The sequence below is a fragment of the Lepidochelys olivacea genome, assembly GCF_965140295.1.
Source record: "Lepidochelys olivacea isolate rLepOli2 genome assembly, chromosome: 9".
Lineage (NCBI taxonomy): Eukaryota > Metazoa > Chordata > Testudines > Cheloniidae > Lepidochelys > Lepidochelys olivacea.
Genome location: NC_140419.1, coordinates 53621467 through 53637503, shown reverse-complemented (window position 1 = coordinate 53637503; position 16037 = coordinate 53621467). Strand labels below are relative to the sequence as shown.

Genomic DNA, 16037 nt, shown 5'->3' with positions numbered 1-16037 from the left:
AGTGGAGATGGGGGGAGAGAAGAGACCAAAACTGGACAACAATACTCCAGGTGTGGCCTCACCAGTGCTGAATAGAGGGGAATAATCACTTCCCTTGATCTGTTGGCAATGCTCCTACTAATACAGGCCAATGTGCCATTAACCTTCTTGACAACAAGGGCACACTGCTGACATATCCAGCTTCTCGTCCACTGTAAGCCCCAGGTCCTTTTCTGCAGAACTGCTGCTTAGCCAGTCGGCCCACAGCCTGTAGCAGTGCATGGGATTCTTCCTTCCTAAGTGCAGACCTCTGCACTTGTCCTTGTTGAACCTCATCAGATTTGTTTTGGTCCAATCCTCTGATTTGTCTAGGTCACTCTGGACCCTATCCCTACCCTCCATCATTTACCTTTCTTGAGCATATTTTGGACCTTCTGTTTCAGTGCCAGCCTTTACTATTGCTCAGAGCTTTCCCAAGATGTTGTGGAGTGAAACTGACCCGATAATTGGCAGTCTTACTGCCATTCACGAGTTCCCAACAGTAGCAATGAAGAAGGCGAAGACTAGTCAGCTTTCACTCTGCTAGAGCTTAGGCAGAAGAGCTGTTTGCAGACTCAAGACAACAGCTCTGCCATCAATTAACTCTGGTTCCTTTTGAAAGGTTTACTTCATCTGTGCAGCCAGATTTCTTTTATTTTTAAATGACATCAGAGAGTTGATGGCTCTCATCCAACTAAATGTCTAACTGCTGCAAGTGAATGGATTTTGTGTGTACAAAGAAGCACACCAAGAAGTAAATGATCAGAGCAGTGCACTCAATGAAGTAACTTTCTGAAATATATTATGAAAATCCAGAAATGTAGTCTGTGCTAGAACCTGTTTCAAAATAGTGATCCATAAAATGATTCCTCAGCAATCACAACTGCAGAAAGTGAAGCTAGAATGTGTTTTGTTTTTAAACAATACTCCAAGTAGTATATCATTTTCAAATAATACTGTTTTCTCTCCTTAGTATTCTCAGATGAGCATTACAACTGCAGTGTCTTTGTGGAACTCTTCATAAAAAAATTGGTGGAAAAATGGCCCAGCCCTGGATAATTTTACCAAGTGAGCCAGCATAAAACAAATATCGATTTTTTTTTTTTTTTTTAAATCTCAGCTATTGAAAGGGCCAAAAGTGTCTGGATGGCAAGGTTTTTAAAGCCACCCCCAAGCAATCAAATATATGACTGCAAAGTCAGCCATACAAAATGAGTTCCAACCAATTCAAACCCAAACACCCTTTTACAGCATCTCTTAGACAGAATGCTCAATGGGTGTCCCAGCATTTATTATTACAGCCCATTACAATGATCAGGAAAAGTTGTTTGGAATGAAACATGGCTTGTTTCTCCAATCACATAAGGATAAAGACAGCTTTTCTATTTGAGGGACTTACAATTTTCTAGTTCCTTGTTTCCCAAATTACAGGGTGCATGCTGTACAAAGTACAGTTTCCACGATATGCATCTGAGGAAGTGAGCTGTAGCTCACGAAAGCTTATGCTCTAATAAATTGGTTAGTCTCTAAGGTGCCACAAGTACTCCTTTTCTTTGTACAAAGTATGAAGGCACAGCTGGGGGAGGAAAGGGGTATACATACAGTGGCATCGCAAACTCTTCCCCAATACTGCCCTAATGCAGCAGGGGAGAGACTGGTTTTATTTTCCTGAAAGGGGACTCAGATTTCAGAAGTTTGAGAAAGGCTGCTCTAATTTTTAATTTGCACATATAATAGCCAAGTCTAATGTCTTGTCCTTATAAGTCAAAGACTTCTAAACCTTCGTGTCAATAACCATCAGGTACCATTCTGATACCATACCATGGCCACGCAGCTACAGGGAACCTCAGGGTGTGGGGCTCTCATCCTAAAGATTGAGTGAAACTAGTGGGATGCTTTGCTGGTTGTGCTTATGTGCTGTATGATCTGAAGTATAGGCTGCTTCATGCTACCTGAGCAGTCTAATGGAGGCAACTTGAATCTCATGAAAAAGTAAAAATTCTCCTCTGTTAGCCTCAAGCTGAATCAATGGAAACCTCCACCCTCCATTTCCCTATAAGCCATACTTATATTCTGGATGTTACTTTCAACTCACTGACAGGATGGAACACCCCCATCCCCATCCCCTCCCCCTGTGAGGTGGCATAGAAGTCTATGGAAATGGGGATGGGTAAGATAAAAATACATGTTGAATCTTTGGGCTTTGCAGTCAAGGGAGGTGCCATCTAATGCCTTCACAGTGGGCCACAGAACTACTTCAACTGGTCCTAATAAAGATATATTTCAAAACCTGCAAACTTGATACACTAGCCAGTGTTAGGGATTAAATTTTCACAATCATTATAATAGAAAAACATTCTTTACTCTGCAAGTGTGTGTCTTTACAAATATATATTTATGTATTTAAGCCCATTTCAGGCCATAAAAACCCTAAAAACAACCAGTACCTTTTCAGCAAGAGAAAATGCAATCTAGAAATCTGAGGTGAAAGGCACCCAAATAAGGGCTGCTTTGGCGCTTCTCTGAAGGCCTCTACTTAGCATTTTGAACTATCTCAAATCATGTCAGGCTTTCATTTAAAAGAACAGGCTCCATTCAGTCCCATCCTTACCACTCTCTGTATGAGGTAAACTGGAATCACTTTTACATAATTGCTTATTGTCTTAGAAAAGGGATATTGCATCTGGAAGACCAGCTTTTCCAAGAATTGTTGATGATCAATGGGTTAAAAAATAAGATGCCACTTATGGACCCAACGTTTTTGTGCCATCGTCTCAAAAGAAAAGCAGCTGATACTAAAAAGCTATTCCAGATACATACAAGATCAAGCACTAGAGCTGGTCAGAAAACTTCAGTTTCTAAATGGGAAAAGTTTCTGCAATGTTGTTTGCATAATTTCCCCCTTTTCCTACCAGCTCTAAAACAACCTTTAAAAAACCAACTTTGTGTCTGTTGTAACAGTGCAGAAGTCCATCCAACTCTTGTGTTCAAGTTCACTATCGCTATATTTTAGAAAATCTGCTGGCAAATAAAACAGTCTCAATTTAACTTAGCAAAAGTGATATCTAGAAAATATTCAACATCAAGAGATCTTACAAAAAAGTCAGACTACGAAAGCATTCTAAGGCACAGTGTTTTGGAAGAAGTGCTTTCTCCCACTGGCGTTGCTTTATACACGTAGTGTGAGAGTACGTCCAAGTGATGCATGGCGCTGGAAGTGTATGCACTGTCCCTTCTCAAGTAGCATATGGAATCCATGCCTGAAGCTTCAGACATAGGCTCCCAGAGCTGCATGGAATTCCGTTAGACACTGCACTAGCTGCTGGAACTTGGGTCTTTCCTCAGGATCTAGGGCCCAACAACAGGCCATCACAGCAAACCTGAAGACAAAAAACAAAGGGGAGACATCAGAAGACGACAGCTAATCATGACACACACAAGTGTCATGAACTTGAGTAAAGAGAGATCCGACCACCAGCAAGGATTCTTTTTCCCTATTGTTTTTCCAGAAGTAGCATATCTGGAGTGACCAGCAAAGGTACTACTAGTGGAGGTGCTGATCTGGTTTGTCAAGAGACAGACAAGTCAAAGGCAGCCAGGAGCAGTATTAGGATAATCTGATAATGGCAATTAAAACGCTTTAAAAACACTATTTAAAGAATTTCTGTAGGAGGCTACAGAGAAATGGAATTTTGGGAAGACAGAAGAAGGCAGGCTGAGAAAAGGAAGGTAGCCTGGAAGAAAAATACTGGTTCCCTTTACTTATTCCACTTGAAAAATTTCTGAGTATGCCCTTTAAATTATGCTTTTTTTTTCTTTTTTCAAATGAACATTTAACACAACCAGGTCAGGATGACTGAATTGAGACTTCCTTTATCTGTAGAAGTAGCATTCTCTGCTTGCTCTGAATTTAAAAAAGGTTTCCTGAAAAGTGGAATAAAAACCACTCTCCCTCCCCTCTCCTAATAAGTCCACACTTACAGTTCATCAGGGCAGTTGATTGGTTGAGCTATTCTGTATCCATCCTTTAGATATGCAGCCATCTCAAAAGGGTCAATATCCACATATGGAGTCTGCCCCAAAGTCATCAGCTCCCACAGTGTTACTCCAAATGCCCACTAGAAAAAAAAAGTGTTTTATGCAGCAGCAAGTTAGCAGTACAGTAGGGTTTGGGGAGTCTGCCAGCTTCAGTTCCCTCACAAAATTTGTCATGCACACTAAACAACTATTTAAACTTAGTGTGTGTTCCTCATATTTTTGATAAGGAAGATAAGAGAGCTTTATAAATGGGCAACTCCTGTCCTTCCATGTTAAATGCGGTGCTACTATAATTTTTCTCCCAAGATAGGAAAGTGACTTTTCTCATTTACATCACTGAACATTTAAACAGGAATAACAACCTTAGAAAAAAGAACTGGTTCTAATTTTCAACAGTAACAGATAGCTCTGACAGCACCAAGCTTTTAAACACACAAATACAAAATCACAAAATGTATATAGGATAATAAAATGCTGCTTTTCTATAAAGTATTTGATCTGAAGATTTTACAACCCTTAAAAACACTAAGTTTAAGTAACAATGTACAATAGAGTTTACTTTGTAGAGAATGCAACAAACAATTACATTTATACAGGACTTTAGATCTTCACAACACTGTGCAAACCAATCCTCACAACAGGTTTGGTGAGTTAGCCCTGGTCTACACTATGAGGTTAGGTTGCATTCAGCCGCTTTAGGTCGATTTTATAAGCAAATGCGTCTACACAACCAACACCGTTCCGCTGACCTAAAGGGCTCTTAAAATCGACTGCTGTACGCCTCCCCGGAGAGGAGAGTAGCGCTAAAATCGACCTTGCTGGGTCGAATTTGGGGTAGTGCAGACATAATTCGACAGAATTGGCCTCCAGGAGCTATCCCAGAGTGCTCCAATGTGACTGCTCTGGACAGCACTTTCAACTCCGATGCACTAGCCAGGTACACAGGAAAAGCCCCGGGGAAATTTTGAATTTCCTTTCCTGTTTGGTCAGCGTGGCAAGCTCAGCAGCACAGGTGACCATGCAGTCCCAGAATCACAAAGAAGCTCCAGCATGGACTGAATGGAAGACACTGCATCTGATTACTGTATGGGGAGAAGAATCTGTGCAGGCCGAACTCCGATCAAAAAGAAGAAATGCAATTATATATGCCAAAATCGTACAGGGCATGGTGGAGAGAGGGTACAACAGGGACACACAGCAGTACTGCGTGAAAGTTAAGGAGCACAGGCAAGCCTACCAAAAGACAAAGGAGGCAAATGGTCTCTCTGTGTCAGAGCCCCATACATGCCGCTTCTATGATCAGCTGCATGGCATTCTGGGGGGGGACGGGACCCTACCACTACCCCACCACTGTCCGTGGATACCTGCAAGGGGGGAGTCTCACACAACAGGGAGGAGGATTTTGTGGATGAGGAGAAGGAGAATGCGCAGCAAATAAGCGGAGAATCTGTTCTCCCTGGCAGCCAGGACCTTTTCATCACCCTGGAGCCAATACCCTCCCAAGATGGGTTCCAGGACCCTGAAGCCAGAGAAGACACCTCTGGTGAGTGTACATTTGTAACTATACTACAGGGTTTAAAAGCAATTGTGTTTAATGTTTGATTTGCCCTGAAGAATTGGGATGCATTCGTGGCCAGTACAGCTACTGGAAAAGTCTGTTAATGTGTCTGGGGATGGAGTGGGAATCCTCCAGGGACATCTCCATGAAGCTCTTCTGGAGCTACTCTGAAAGCCTTTGCAGAAGGTTTCTGAGGAGGGCTGCCTTATTTCATCCTCCACGGCAGGACACTTTACCACGCCAAGCCAGTAGGAAGTATTCTGGAATCATTGCAGCACAAAATATGGCAGCGAATGGTCCTGGGTTTTGGTCGTATTCAAGCAACATTCAGTCTATATCTTTCTGTGTTAGCCTCAGGAGAGTGATATCATTCATGGTCACCTGGTTGAAATAGGGGAATTTTTGTAAGGGAACAGTAAAAGGACCCCATTCATGCTGGGCTGTTTGCGCTTGGGTAAAAGGGGTCATCCCAGAGAATAGCCACGCGGTGGGGTGGGCGGAGGGGTGTGCTGCACATCCACCCCAAAACCTCAGCCCCTCCGTTTAAATGGCAAACCCAACCAGCATTGCTGGTTATGGGAAAGGAGGGTGCTGCAGTTTGAAACAATTCCCACATGATATGAAGGCGGAAGAAGCCAACCCTACGTACCTTTGGCTTACCATGGCTTCCTGGAAACCGAATTCTGTTGCCCAGCCATGTGTGATGTGTCACCATACCAGGAGGCGCTCAATATAAAAGGCAAAATGCGACCTTGTACCTAAAGCACATGCACTGTCTGTTGTGAATTGCTTGATTCACTGTGAAAGGTTCTCCCTTTTCTTCTCAGAAATGTATCATCTTAAATTTTATTCTCCCTTTTTATCCCTCCGCAGGTGCAAATGTTTCTATGCTCCCCCTATCATCTCCATCCCTGAGGTTATCGCAGATTAGAAGGCAAAAAAACCACACTCGCAATGACATATTTTCCGAGCTCATGCAGTCCTCCCGCACTGACAGGGCACAGCTGAATGCATGGAGGCATTCAGTGACAGAGGCCAGGAAAGCATTAAGTGAGTGCCATCAGACGACGCAGGAGGCGATGCTGAGGCTAATGGGGGAGCAAACAGACATGATGTCTGGTGGAGCTGGTGGAAAGGCAACGAGAGCATAGACCGCCGCTGCATCCACTATATAACTGACTGCCCTCCTCCCCAAGTTCCATATCCTCCTCACCCAGACGCCCAAGAACGTGGAGCGGGAGGCTCTGGGCACCCAGACACTCCACTCCAGAGAATGGCCCAAGCAACAGAAGGCTGTCATTCAAACAGTTTTGATTTGTAGTGTGGCTATAATAAGCAATGTGGCCTTCTTCTTTCTTCCTCCCCTACCTCACCCGGGCTACCTTGTCAGTTATCTCACTTTTTTTTTAATTAATAAAGAAAGAATGCATCGTTTCAAAACAATAGTGACTTTATTTCCTTCGCCAGCTGTGATCGAAAGGGTGGTTGGCTTACAAAGAATTAAAATCAACCAAGGGGCAGGTTTGCATCACAGAGAAACACACACAACTGTCACACCGTAGCCTGGCCAGTCATGAAACTGGTTTTCAAAGCCTTTCTGATGCGCAGCGCGCCTAGCTGTGCTCTTCTAATCGCCCTGCTGTCTGGCTGCTCAAAATCAGCCGCCAACCTCAATTTCCCACCCCGCCATAAACGTCTCCTCCTTACTCTCACAAATATTATGGAGCACACAGCAAGCAGCAATAACAATGGGAATGTTGGTTGCGCTGAGGTTTGACCTAGTCAGCAAACAGTGCCAGCGAGCTTTTAAATGTCCAAAGGCACATTCTACCACCATTCTGCACTTGCTCAGCCTATAGTTGAACAGCTCCTGACTACTGTACAGGCTGCCTGTGTATGGCTTCATGAGCCATAGGAGCAAGGGGTAGGCTGGGTCCCCAAGGATAACTATTGGCATTTCAAAAAGAAAAGGAGTACTTGTGGCACCTTAGAGACTAACCAATTTATTTGAGCATAAGCTTTTTACAGCTCACTTCATCGGATGCAGTCAGTGGAAAATACAGTGAGGAGATTTATATACACACAGAACATGAAAAATGTGTGTTTATCATGCACACTGTAAGGAGAGTGATCACTTAAGATGAGCTATTACCAGCAGGAGAGTGGGGTGGGGGGGGAGAAAACCCTTTGTAGTGATAATCAAGGTGGGCCATTTCCAGCCGTTAACAAGAACGTGGGGGGGGGGGGATAAACAAGGGGAAATAGTTTTACTTTGTGTAATGAAGAACGTCTGAGGAGGGGGGGGAATAAACAAGGGGAAATAGTTTTACTTTGTGTAATGACTCAGTCATTACACAAAGTAAAACTATTTCCCCTTGTTTATTCCTCCCCCCCCCCTTCCTCAGACTTTCTTGTTAACTGCTGGAAATGGCCCTCCTTGATTATCACTACAAAGGGTTTTCTCCCCGCCCCCCCATTCTCCTGCTGTAATAGCTCATCTTAAGTGATCACTCTCCTTACAGTGTGCATGATAAACACCCATTTTTTCATGTTCTGTGTGCATATAAATCTCCTCACTGTATTTTCCACTAACTGCATCCGATGAAGTGAGCTGTAGCTCACGAAAGCTTATGCTCAAATAAATTGGTTAGTCTCTAAGGTGCCACAAGTACTCCTTTTCTTTTTGCGAATACAGACTAACACGGCTGCTACTCTGAATATTGGCATTTCAACATCCCCAACAGTAATTTTCTGGTCTGGGAAGTAAGTCCCTTCTTGCAGCTGTTCAAACAGCGCGGAGTTCCTAAACATGAGAGTGTCATGCACCTTTCCCGGCCATCCCACGCTGATGTCAGTGAAATGTCCCTTGTAATCCACCAGTGCTTGCAGCACGATTGAGAAGTACCCCTTGCGGTTTATGTACTGGTTGGCAAGGTGGTCAGGTGCCAAGATAGGGATATGCGTTCCCTCTATTGCCCCACGACAGTTAGGGAAGCCCATTGCAGCAAAGCCATCCACTATGACCTGCACATTTCCCAGAGTCACTACCCTTGATAGCAGCAGCTCAATAATTGCATTGGCTACTTAAATCACAGCAGCCCCCATAGCAGATTTGCCCACTACAAATTGATTCCCGACTGACTGGTAGCAGTCAGGCGTTGCAAACTTCCACAGGGCTATTGCCACTTGCTTCTCAACTGTCAGGGCAGCTCTCATCTTGGTATTCCTGCACTTCAGGGCGGGGGAAAGCAAGTCACAAAGTTCCAGGAAAGTGGCCTTACGCATGTGAAAGTTTCGCAGCCACTGGGAACACTATGTGGTCCCACGAGCCTGTGCTTGTTTGCTGGGCCCAGAATCAGTGTCCTACTGTATCAACCTGCCCACGGCCACCATGATGTCCCAACTGCCACATCCCGTGCTTTCAGGAACGTCTGTGTACATGTCCTCCTCACAATTGTCCTCGTGCTGGTGGCTCCTATCCAGGTTCTGCACATATTGCAGGATAATGCGGAAGGTGTTTACAATGCTCACAACAGCAGCGCTGAGCTGAACAGGCTCCATGCTTGCCGTGCTATGGCGTCTGCACGGGTAACCCAGGAAAAAAGGTGCGAAAGAATTGTCTGCCGTTGCTTTCACGGAGGGAGGGGAGACTGACGACATGTACCCAAAACCACCCATGACAATGTTTTTGCCCCATCAGACATTGGGACCTTAACCCAGAATTCCAATGGGCAGCAGAGATTGCAGGATAGCTACCAACAGTGCACCGCTCCATGAGTCAATGCTAGCCATGGTATCAAGGACGCACTCCGTCAACTTAATGCGCTTAGTGGGGACATACACAATCGACTGCATAAAATCGCTTTCTAAAGATCGACTTCTATAAAATCAACCTCATTTCGTAGGGTAGACATACCCTTAGTTACTAACTTTGTATGTTGCTCAGCGGACATATCACAGGGCATGCCAGCCCTGAAGTGCCCCCTTCTGACCATACATGGCACTGTAGGCACTCTCTGCCTCAATTTTCTCTCACCAGGTTCTCTGTGTCTCAGGGGTTCACACAGCTCAGCCTTCAGCAACTTGGACTCATGGGGCTGTTTCACTGCCATGTAGACTTCTGGGCTCAGACTGGAGCCTGAGTTCTGGGATCCTCCCACCTCAGAGGGTCCTAGAGCCCAGGGCTCCAGCCTTAGCCCAGAACTCTAAACAGCAATGAAACAGTTCTGCAGCTTGAGACCTGGGAGCCCAAAAAACTGCCAAGGGATGTAAACCCAGGGTTTTAAAAAATACAAAAGGATTGATAGTCAATGGATGCTGTTGAGAGTTTTGAAATAAGCAGAAAATTTAGGAAACTGCGTAAACAGGTAATTTAAGTAGAACTACTTTATACAGTGACAACGTAGTTGTTTCCCATTTTATAACTATATTGTTTCAGAAAATTCACATAAAAGGAAAAAGACCCCATCTATCTTGGAAAGAAAACAGTATAAATACATGGCTCCTGATTAACTATATTTTTTAAACTCTTTGGCTGACTGCTGTGGATGAGAAAAAACCTTGTAGGAACCATTTAAAAAAATCAGCTAAGCCATGGGAAAGAAAAACAGCTAAAGCATGTTCAGCATAACGTGTCTGAACTATATTTCAACTGTTAAAGCACTGATTCCTTTTTCTCAGTGCAGACAAAACCTAAAAGTGTACAACAGACACCACTATGTATAATGTATTACATGCAGTTGATACCCAACATTTGTTTTTGGAGGAGCAGACAGAAGGGTATAGTAAAACAGGACTAAGGTAAACATTAAGAGGGAAGTTAGTTAGGGTGAATAGGACTTTCTTTTCATGTTCCTAAAATGATGAAGGAATGTTGATTATATTATAGTACATAGTATATTATAGTATTATAGTATTCTAGTAGTTAGCTATAGTACTATCAATTTATTATTAACATGATCTACCGTATGTTAAAATGTATCTGCATTTATTCTGTATAGTGCAAAACATTTATGTATTGGATGTTAAAGGGGTACATTTAAATCTGTAGGAGCTCTGAGAAGACCCTACTACACTCTGATCTCCTTGCTCTATTACAGATTTTGTTGGACAGACTTCAGCCTCGAAGGCGCCGTTATAATTATTCTTCACACCCCCTGAGAATAAGCCTCTAATTCTGTCAATGCCAGGAAATTCATTAACTACCCTGTTATTTTTCAGCAGTGATAAAAAGGAGTGTTTGTAGACTGGGGAGTTCCAGGGAAGGGGCTCAACAGAAGTGGTGGAGCTGATAAGTACAGTGTTCAAGTGGCTAGGGGTGAGTATAAACCATGTAGCTTCAATGGGCTTTTTTATATATTAGAAATGATACACATGTACACATCCATGACAACAAAAGTGGCAAGACATGCACTATTTTATGTTCACCATGGCTCATGGTATCTCCTAACCGAGAGCACTTCACTAGTCCAGGGTAAAATTTCAAGATTGCTTAAGTGATTTAAGTGCCCAAGTCCCATAGAAAGTTTAGGACACAGATACTAAAGTCACTTACACTTGAAAATTTTACCTCTAGTCTGATCTTCACAGAACACGTTCACACTAGTGAAGGTTTAATATTGAAGATGAAATGGATACATTGTACTGATTCCACTGAATACAGCAACTCCAGCCAATGCAGGCTATTTCAGATGATAATCTACTCAAATTACAAAACAAGAAGACTTTAGAAGAACTATATTTTTATGCTAATATAGAAATAACCCTGAAGTAGAGCCGACCCTTTTTCAAAGTCTTGTTTACTAACATAGGAACTATGGCAATATGCAAGAGAATGGGAAACTTCAATGGAATACGAGTTATGTACACACGCAGTTAGAAAATTTGAGAAGACTTCTAAAATAGATGGGACATGAGGTTTCAAAAAATGCACAACACCTCACTGCATCAAAACTGTAAAGGTGACATCATTAAATGGAAATTACTCTATGGCAGGAAAACCAGATCACATGGCTGTGTCGTTTATCACTGGCTAGTGCTCAAACTACTGCACCCAATCTTAACTAAGATTCTCCACAGTCGCTCTTACTATTGGTTGTTGAAAAAACAGTTCTTTCCAATATCTCTGGTTGTTGAAAGTCTTAACGAAGGAAAATGTGTAAGGCATTGATCCTGCAAGCTGATCAGCACTCGGCAACCACCAGTATCAATAGGAGTGAATGTTACTTAGCATTGCATAAGAGCTCCTTTTCACTTCTCAGAATAGGACGTTCAATAAGAAACCCAGGGCAGACTGAAAAGAGCAATTTGATCTCAAACTGGTAAGGAGAATTTCTTTAATACATGGTATGGTCTATATGCCAAGGATTTACAGACTGGACAGTTGTGTTGGGGGATAAGAGCAACAATTTAATAGCTTGCTCTATGTGATGAATGTATTGAAGATGTTTAGTGTAAAAAGAACACTAATATACACTAAATGCCCTATGCATTAAATTCACAAGTAATGTGTCTCAAGGAAGTGGGAATGCGAAATGCAAGGGTTTGTACAGTATATAAATTCTGAACCATTAAGATTACCAACAGCTGTATGACAAGCTGAAGGCCATCAGGGTAATGTGCTCAAGAAACATTCAAGCTTACTTTTCAGTACTGCTCCTGTGTGCTAAAATTATTCTGTTGTAGGTGTCACACACTTCCATTCTGAGAAGACAAGCCAAGAAAAGCAGTGTCATAATTACCACTGGACACTACAATCAGGGCTGGAAGGGACAGTACATCTTACATTCACAGAAAACATAGAATTCATGAAAACGCCAGTTCTTGAAATCAGGTGAACTGTTCAGAAAGTTTCAGGATTTAATCAGCAAGTCCTCTGCTCATCTGTAGGTCTCTAGATAGAAGCCAGGCTATTAAAGGGTAGCAGTGACCAAATGTCAGTAACATTTCATAATAGTTTAGTGGTATACAGAATGTATTCCCTCTCCTATTTTAGGCGACAGGTGTCTGCGTCAAACACACTACTACACTTGATACTTTTGCTGGCAATCTCAAAGGTGCCAAAACACAATGGAAAAGGAGTGAACAATCCTGTCGCCCAAAAGGTGATCCCTCTATGTTAGGGCTGGATACCATAGGCATGGCAGTGCGTGGTGGAAGCAGGTACAGCTGCTGTTCTGGGTATGAATGTTATGCACAGAAAACTTCAGTCATCAGCACTGTCAATTAACTCCTTTTTTCCATGAATAAACTGTGTGAAAAAGGCATTTAAAGGAAGAAACCTGTAGAACTATATATTGTTTTAGAGAATGTAAATTATAACTTACCACATCACTAGCGCTGGAAAATTCATTGTTAACCAAGCTTTCAAGAGCCATCCACCGCACTGGCCTGTTTTCATTATCTCCCAGACAATGATAATCCATGGGGAATAGGTCTCGGGATAGTGCATTGTCTGTAATTTTGACCTGAAGTGCATCATCAATGCTGATTAAAAGACAATAAAAGCATTTAGTTATGCAACATATGAACTATTTATAGTTATGTTAGTGCATCTTAAAAAATATTGTATATATAGGATTTCACAGATGAGCTTGATCATTTGTTATCAATGTTTTAAAGCCTAACATTTTCCCAGATCACGATACTGCTATGCTGCAGTTACCACTAAGTACGTATCAGTTAACTTCAGGATAAAGAGATTTCAAAATTTTTTTTGGCTACGAAAAGATGAGCAATAGAAAGTCAGAAGTCTCAGACATAAAATAAAACCAATTGTTTTAAAATGGGGAAATGTCCAGTTAAAATACTCAAACAACTTTCTCTGTCCCTGTAACAACCAACTTTCCCAATTCCCTTCTTGCTTCCTTGCAGACCGATTTTACAGGATAGTAATTTAGGATTTCTCATATCTGATGAAACAAAGGTTCCATCTAATAGGTATTGTGCCTCTGACCATTGTCTGTATGAGATGCTTCAGAAAAAATGCAAGAAAGCCTGAAGCAGACATTTATGGAATAACCTCCTTACAGAGGCAAAGTTTCTTCACTTGCAGGCTAATTTACACTCTTTAACATGAGGATTTGTATTCCTTCCAAACTTTTTTAAAAATCCTTTAACTGTGGATATTCTGATAATCCACCTACGCGTCTAATCCTTTTGCAAATCCTGCTACGCTCGACATTTTATGGTAGTGGTTCTCAAACTGGGGGTCGGGACCCCTCAGGGGGTCACAAGGTTATTACCTGGGGGGTGCGAGCTAACAGCCTCCACCCCAAACCCCACTTTGCCTCCAGCTTTTATAATGGTGTTAAATATATAAAAAGTGTTTTTAATTTATAAAGGGGGGGGGGTCCGCACTCAGAGGCTTGCTTTGTGAAAGGAGTCACCAGTAAAAACATTTGAGAACCAGTGTCTTATGGAAATGAGATCCACAAACTAACTACGCTTTGTTTAAATTTCCTTTTATCAATTTTAAATTTGCCTTTCAATTTAATTGAATATCCTATTATTCTTATGAGGAAGGATAAGTAAAAATTCTTGATTTATCTTCTCTACACCATTTATTACTGAGCATACCTGTCACATAGCCTCTTATCCATCTCCACTTAACATAAGCAGTCCCAAACTTTTCAATATCTCTTCATATGGGAGATATTCAATGCCTTTAATATCACATCACATGCCTCTGAACTACATCTATTTCTGTTTTATCCTTTTGAGATATAGTGACCAGAATTGAACACAGCGACCTAAATTTTCAGAAGTGACTTGATTTTTGGCACCTCAATTCAAAGGACAAAAAACTAAACTTCACACAGGTTGGCAACCTGCTTTTAGAGAAAAATCAGGAATTAAATACACTTTAGAACATAACACTGACTATGGAGTTGCAAACAGGTGACTTCATAATGTTTCTGTTTTATAATTCTATTTTTAATTCTTGTGTCAACCAATTATATTGGTAATTAAGTGAGGCACTATGAGGATCACCTTTTATGCCTATCTAAAGATATTGCAACATTTGCTACCCTCCAATATAACAGATTATATTAAGTCAAGATTGTACATATTTGTTAACGTTTGAGCCACCTCATTCTAAAGTTACTACAGCTCCTCCTTTTTTGCATCTCACAGTGATAGTACCAGAGGAGATGCCTACTCTTTTCAATATCCTCTGGTTGAGATCAATGCAAAGAAATCATGTATTTTCTCTACAGTGTTATTTATCTTCCTTAATGACTTGCTTTACTTTCATAAGAACATAAGAATGGCCATACTAGGTCAGACCAATGGTCCCCAAAGCCCAGTATCCTCTTTTCTGACAGCAGATAGTGCCAGATGCTTCAAAGAGAATGAACAGAACAAATAACTTTATCAAGTGATCCGCCCCATCATCCAGTCCCAGCTTCTAGCAGTCAGTTATTTAGGGACACCTAGGGCACGGGGTTGCATTCCTGACCATCTTCGCTAATAGCCATTGATGAACTTATCCTCCATGAATTTAACGTTCTTTTTTGAACTCACCTATACTTTTGGTCTTCACAACATCTCCTGACAACAAGTTTCACATGGTGACTGCATGTTGTGTGAAGTAGTACTTCCTTATGTTTATTTTAAACCTGCTGCCTATTAATTTCATTGAGTGACCCCTGATTCTTGTGTTATGTGAAGAGGTAAATAGCACTTCCCTATTCACTTTCTCCACACCATTCATGATTTTATAGACCTCTATCACATCTTCCCTTAGTTGTCTCTTTTCCAAGATGAACACACTGTCTTTTTAATCTCGCCTCATACGGAAACTGTTCCATACCCCTATTAATTTTGGTTGCCCTTCCCTGTATTTTTTCTAACGTTAATAGATCTTTCTGGTAGTCCAGTGTTATTCTTTCAATTTTTTAAAAGGCTTAGACATCTTGAATCTGGAAAAATACTGTATAATAGTGACCACAGGCTACCATCTTCTCCAACTTTTACTCATAAGAGCTCTTGAGGTTTCTGCAGATAGATTTCAAACATTTCAAGTCTGGATATGTGTTTATATAGCCTGTGGGTAGAGTATAAAAAATGTGAACCACAAAGCATTAGTTTCATAATCGCTTTCACACACGTCTTGGAGTCTTGGCATGGTGCTTAGTTACTACACTGACATCTTTTTACCCAAGTGATATAATTTCATAATCCACGCTTATACTAGCTCTGCGTCTAAAGCTACTTATTTATAGAAACTGGAATTTCAATGAAGATCGAGGAATGACTGCTTTATCAGGAATTTTTGAAGTAGCTCTCGGTGAACCATGTATGGATGGCCATAAAGAAAACTGGAGTCAGTGCAAACACCATACAGTTAAGACTAAGGCATAAGGTTTTGTGGTCTGTGAGGGGCGAAGCTGTCAGTTATGGATGGACAAAGTTGCCTCAT

General features: G+C 41.7%; 1 protein-coding gene across 3 annotated transcripts in view; it reads right to left on the bottom strand.

Annotated features, from left to right (window-relative positions):
* Window positions 1-2390: 2390 nt before the first annotated feature.
* The window catches only part of RYK (receptor like tyrosine kinase), a 157065-nt gene continuing 143418 nt past the window's right edge, over window positions 2391-16037 (bottom strand). For all 3 annotated transcript variants that reach the window (XM_084639041.1, XM_084639043.1, XM_084639042.1), the window contains 3 exons: window positions 12940-13099; window positions 4000-4136; window positions 2391-3398 (listed from right to left, as the gene is read on the bottom strand). In XM_084639041.1, coding sequence (XP_084495167.1) covers window positions 3287-3398; window positions 4000-4136; window positions 12940-13099 — 409 coding nt within the window. In that variant the 3' untranslated portion in view covers window positions 2391-3286. The remainder of the gene's footprint in view (window positions 3399-3999; window positions 4137-12939; window positions 13100-16037) is intronic.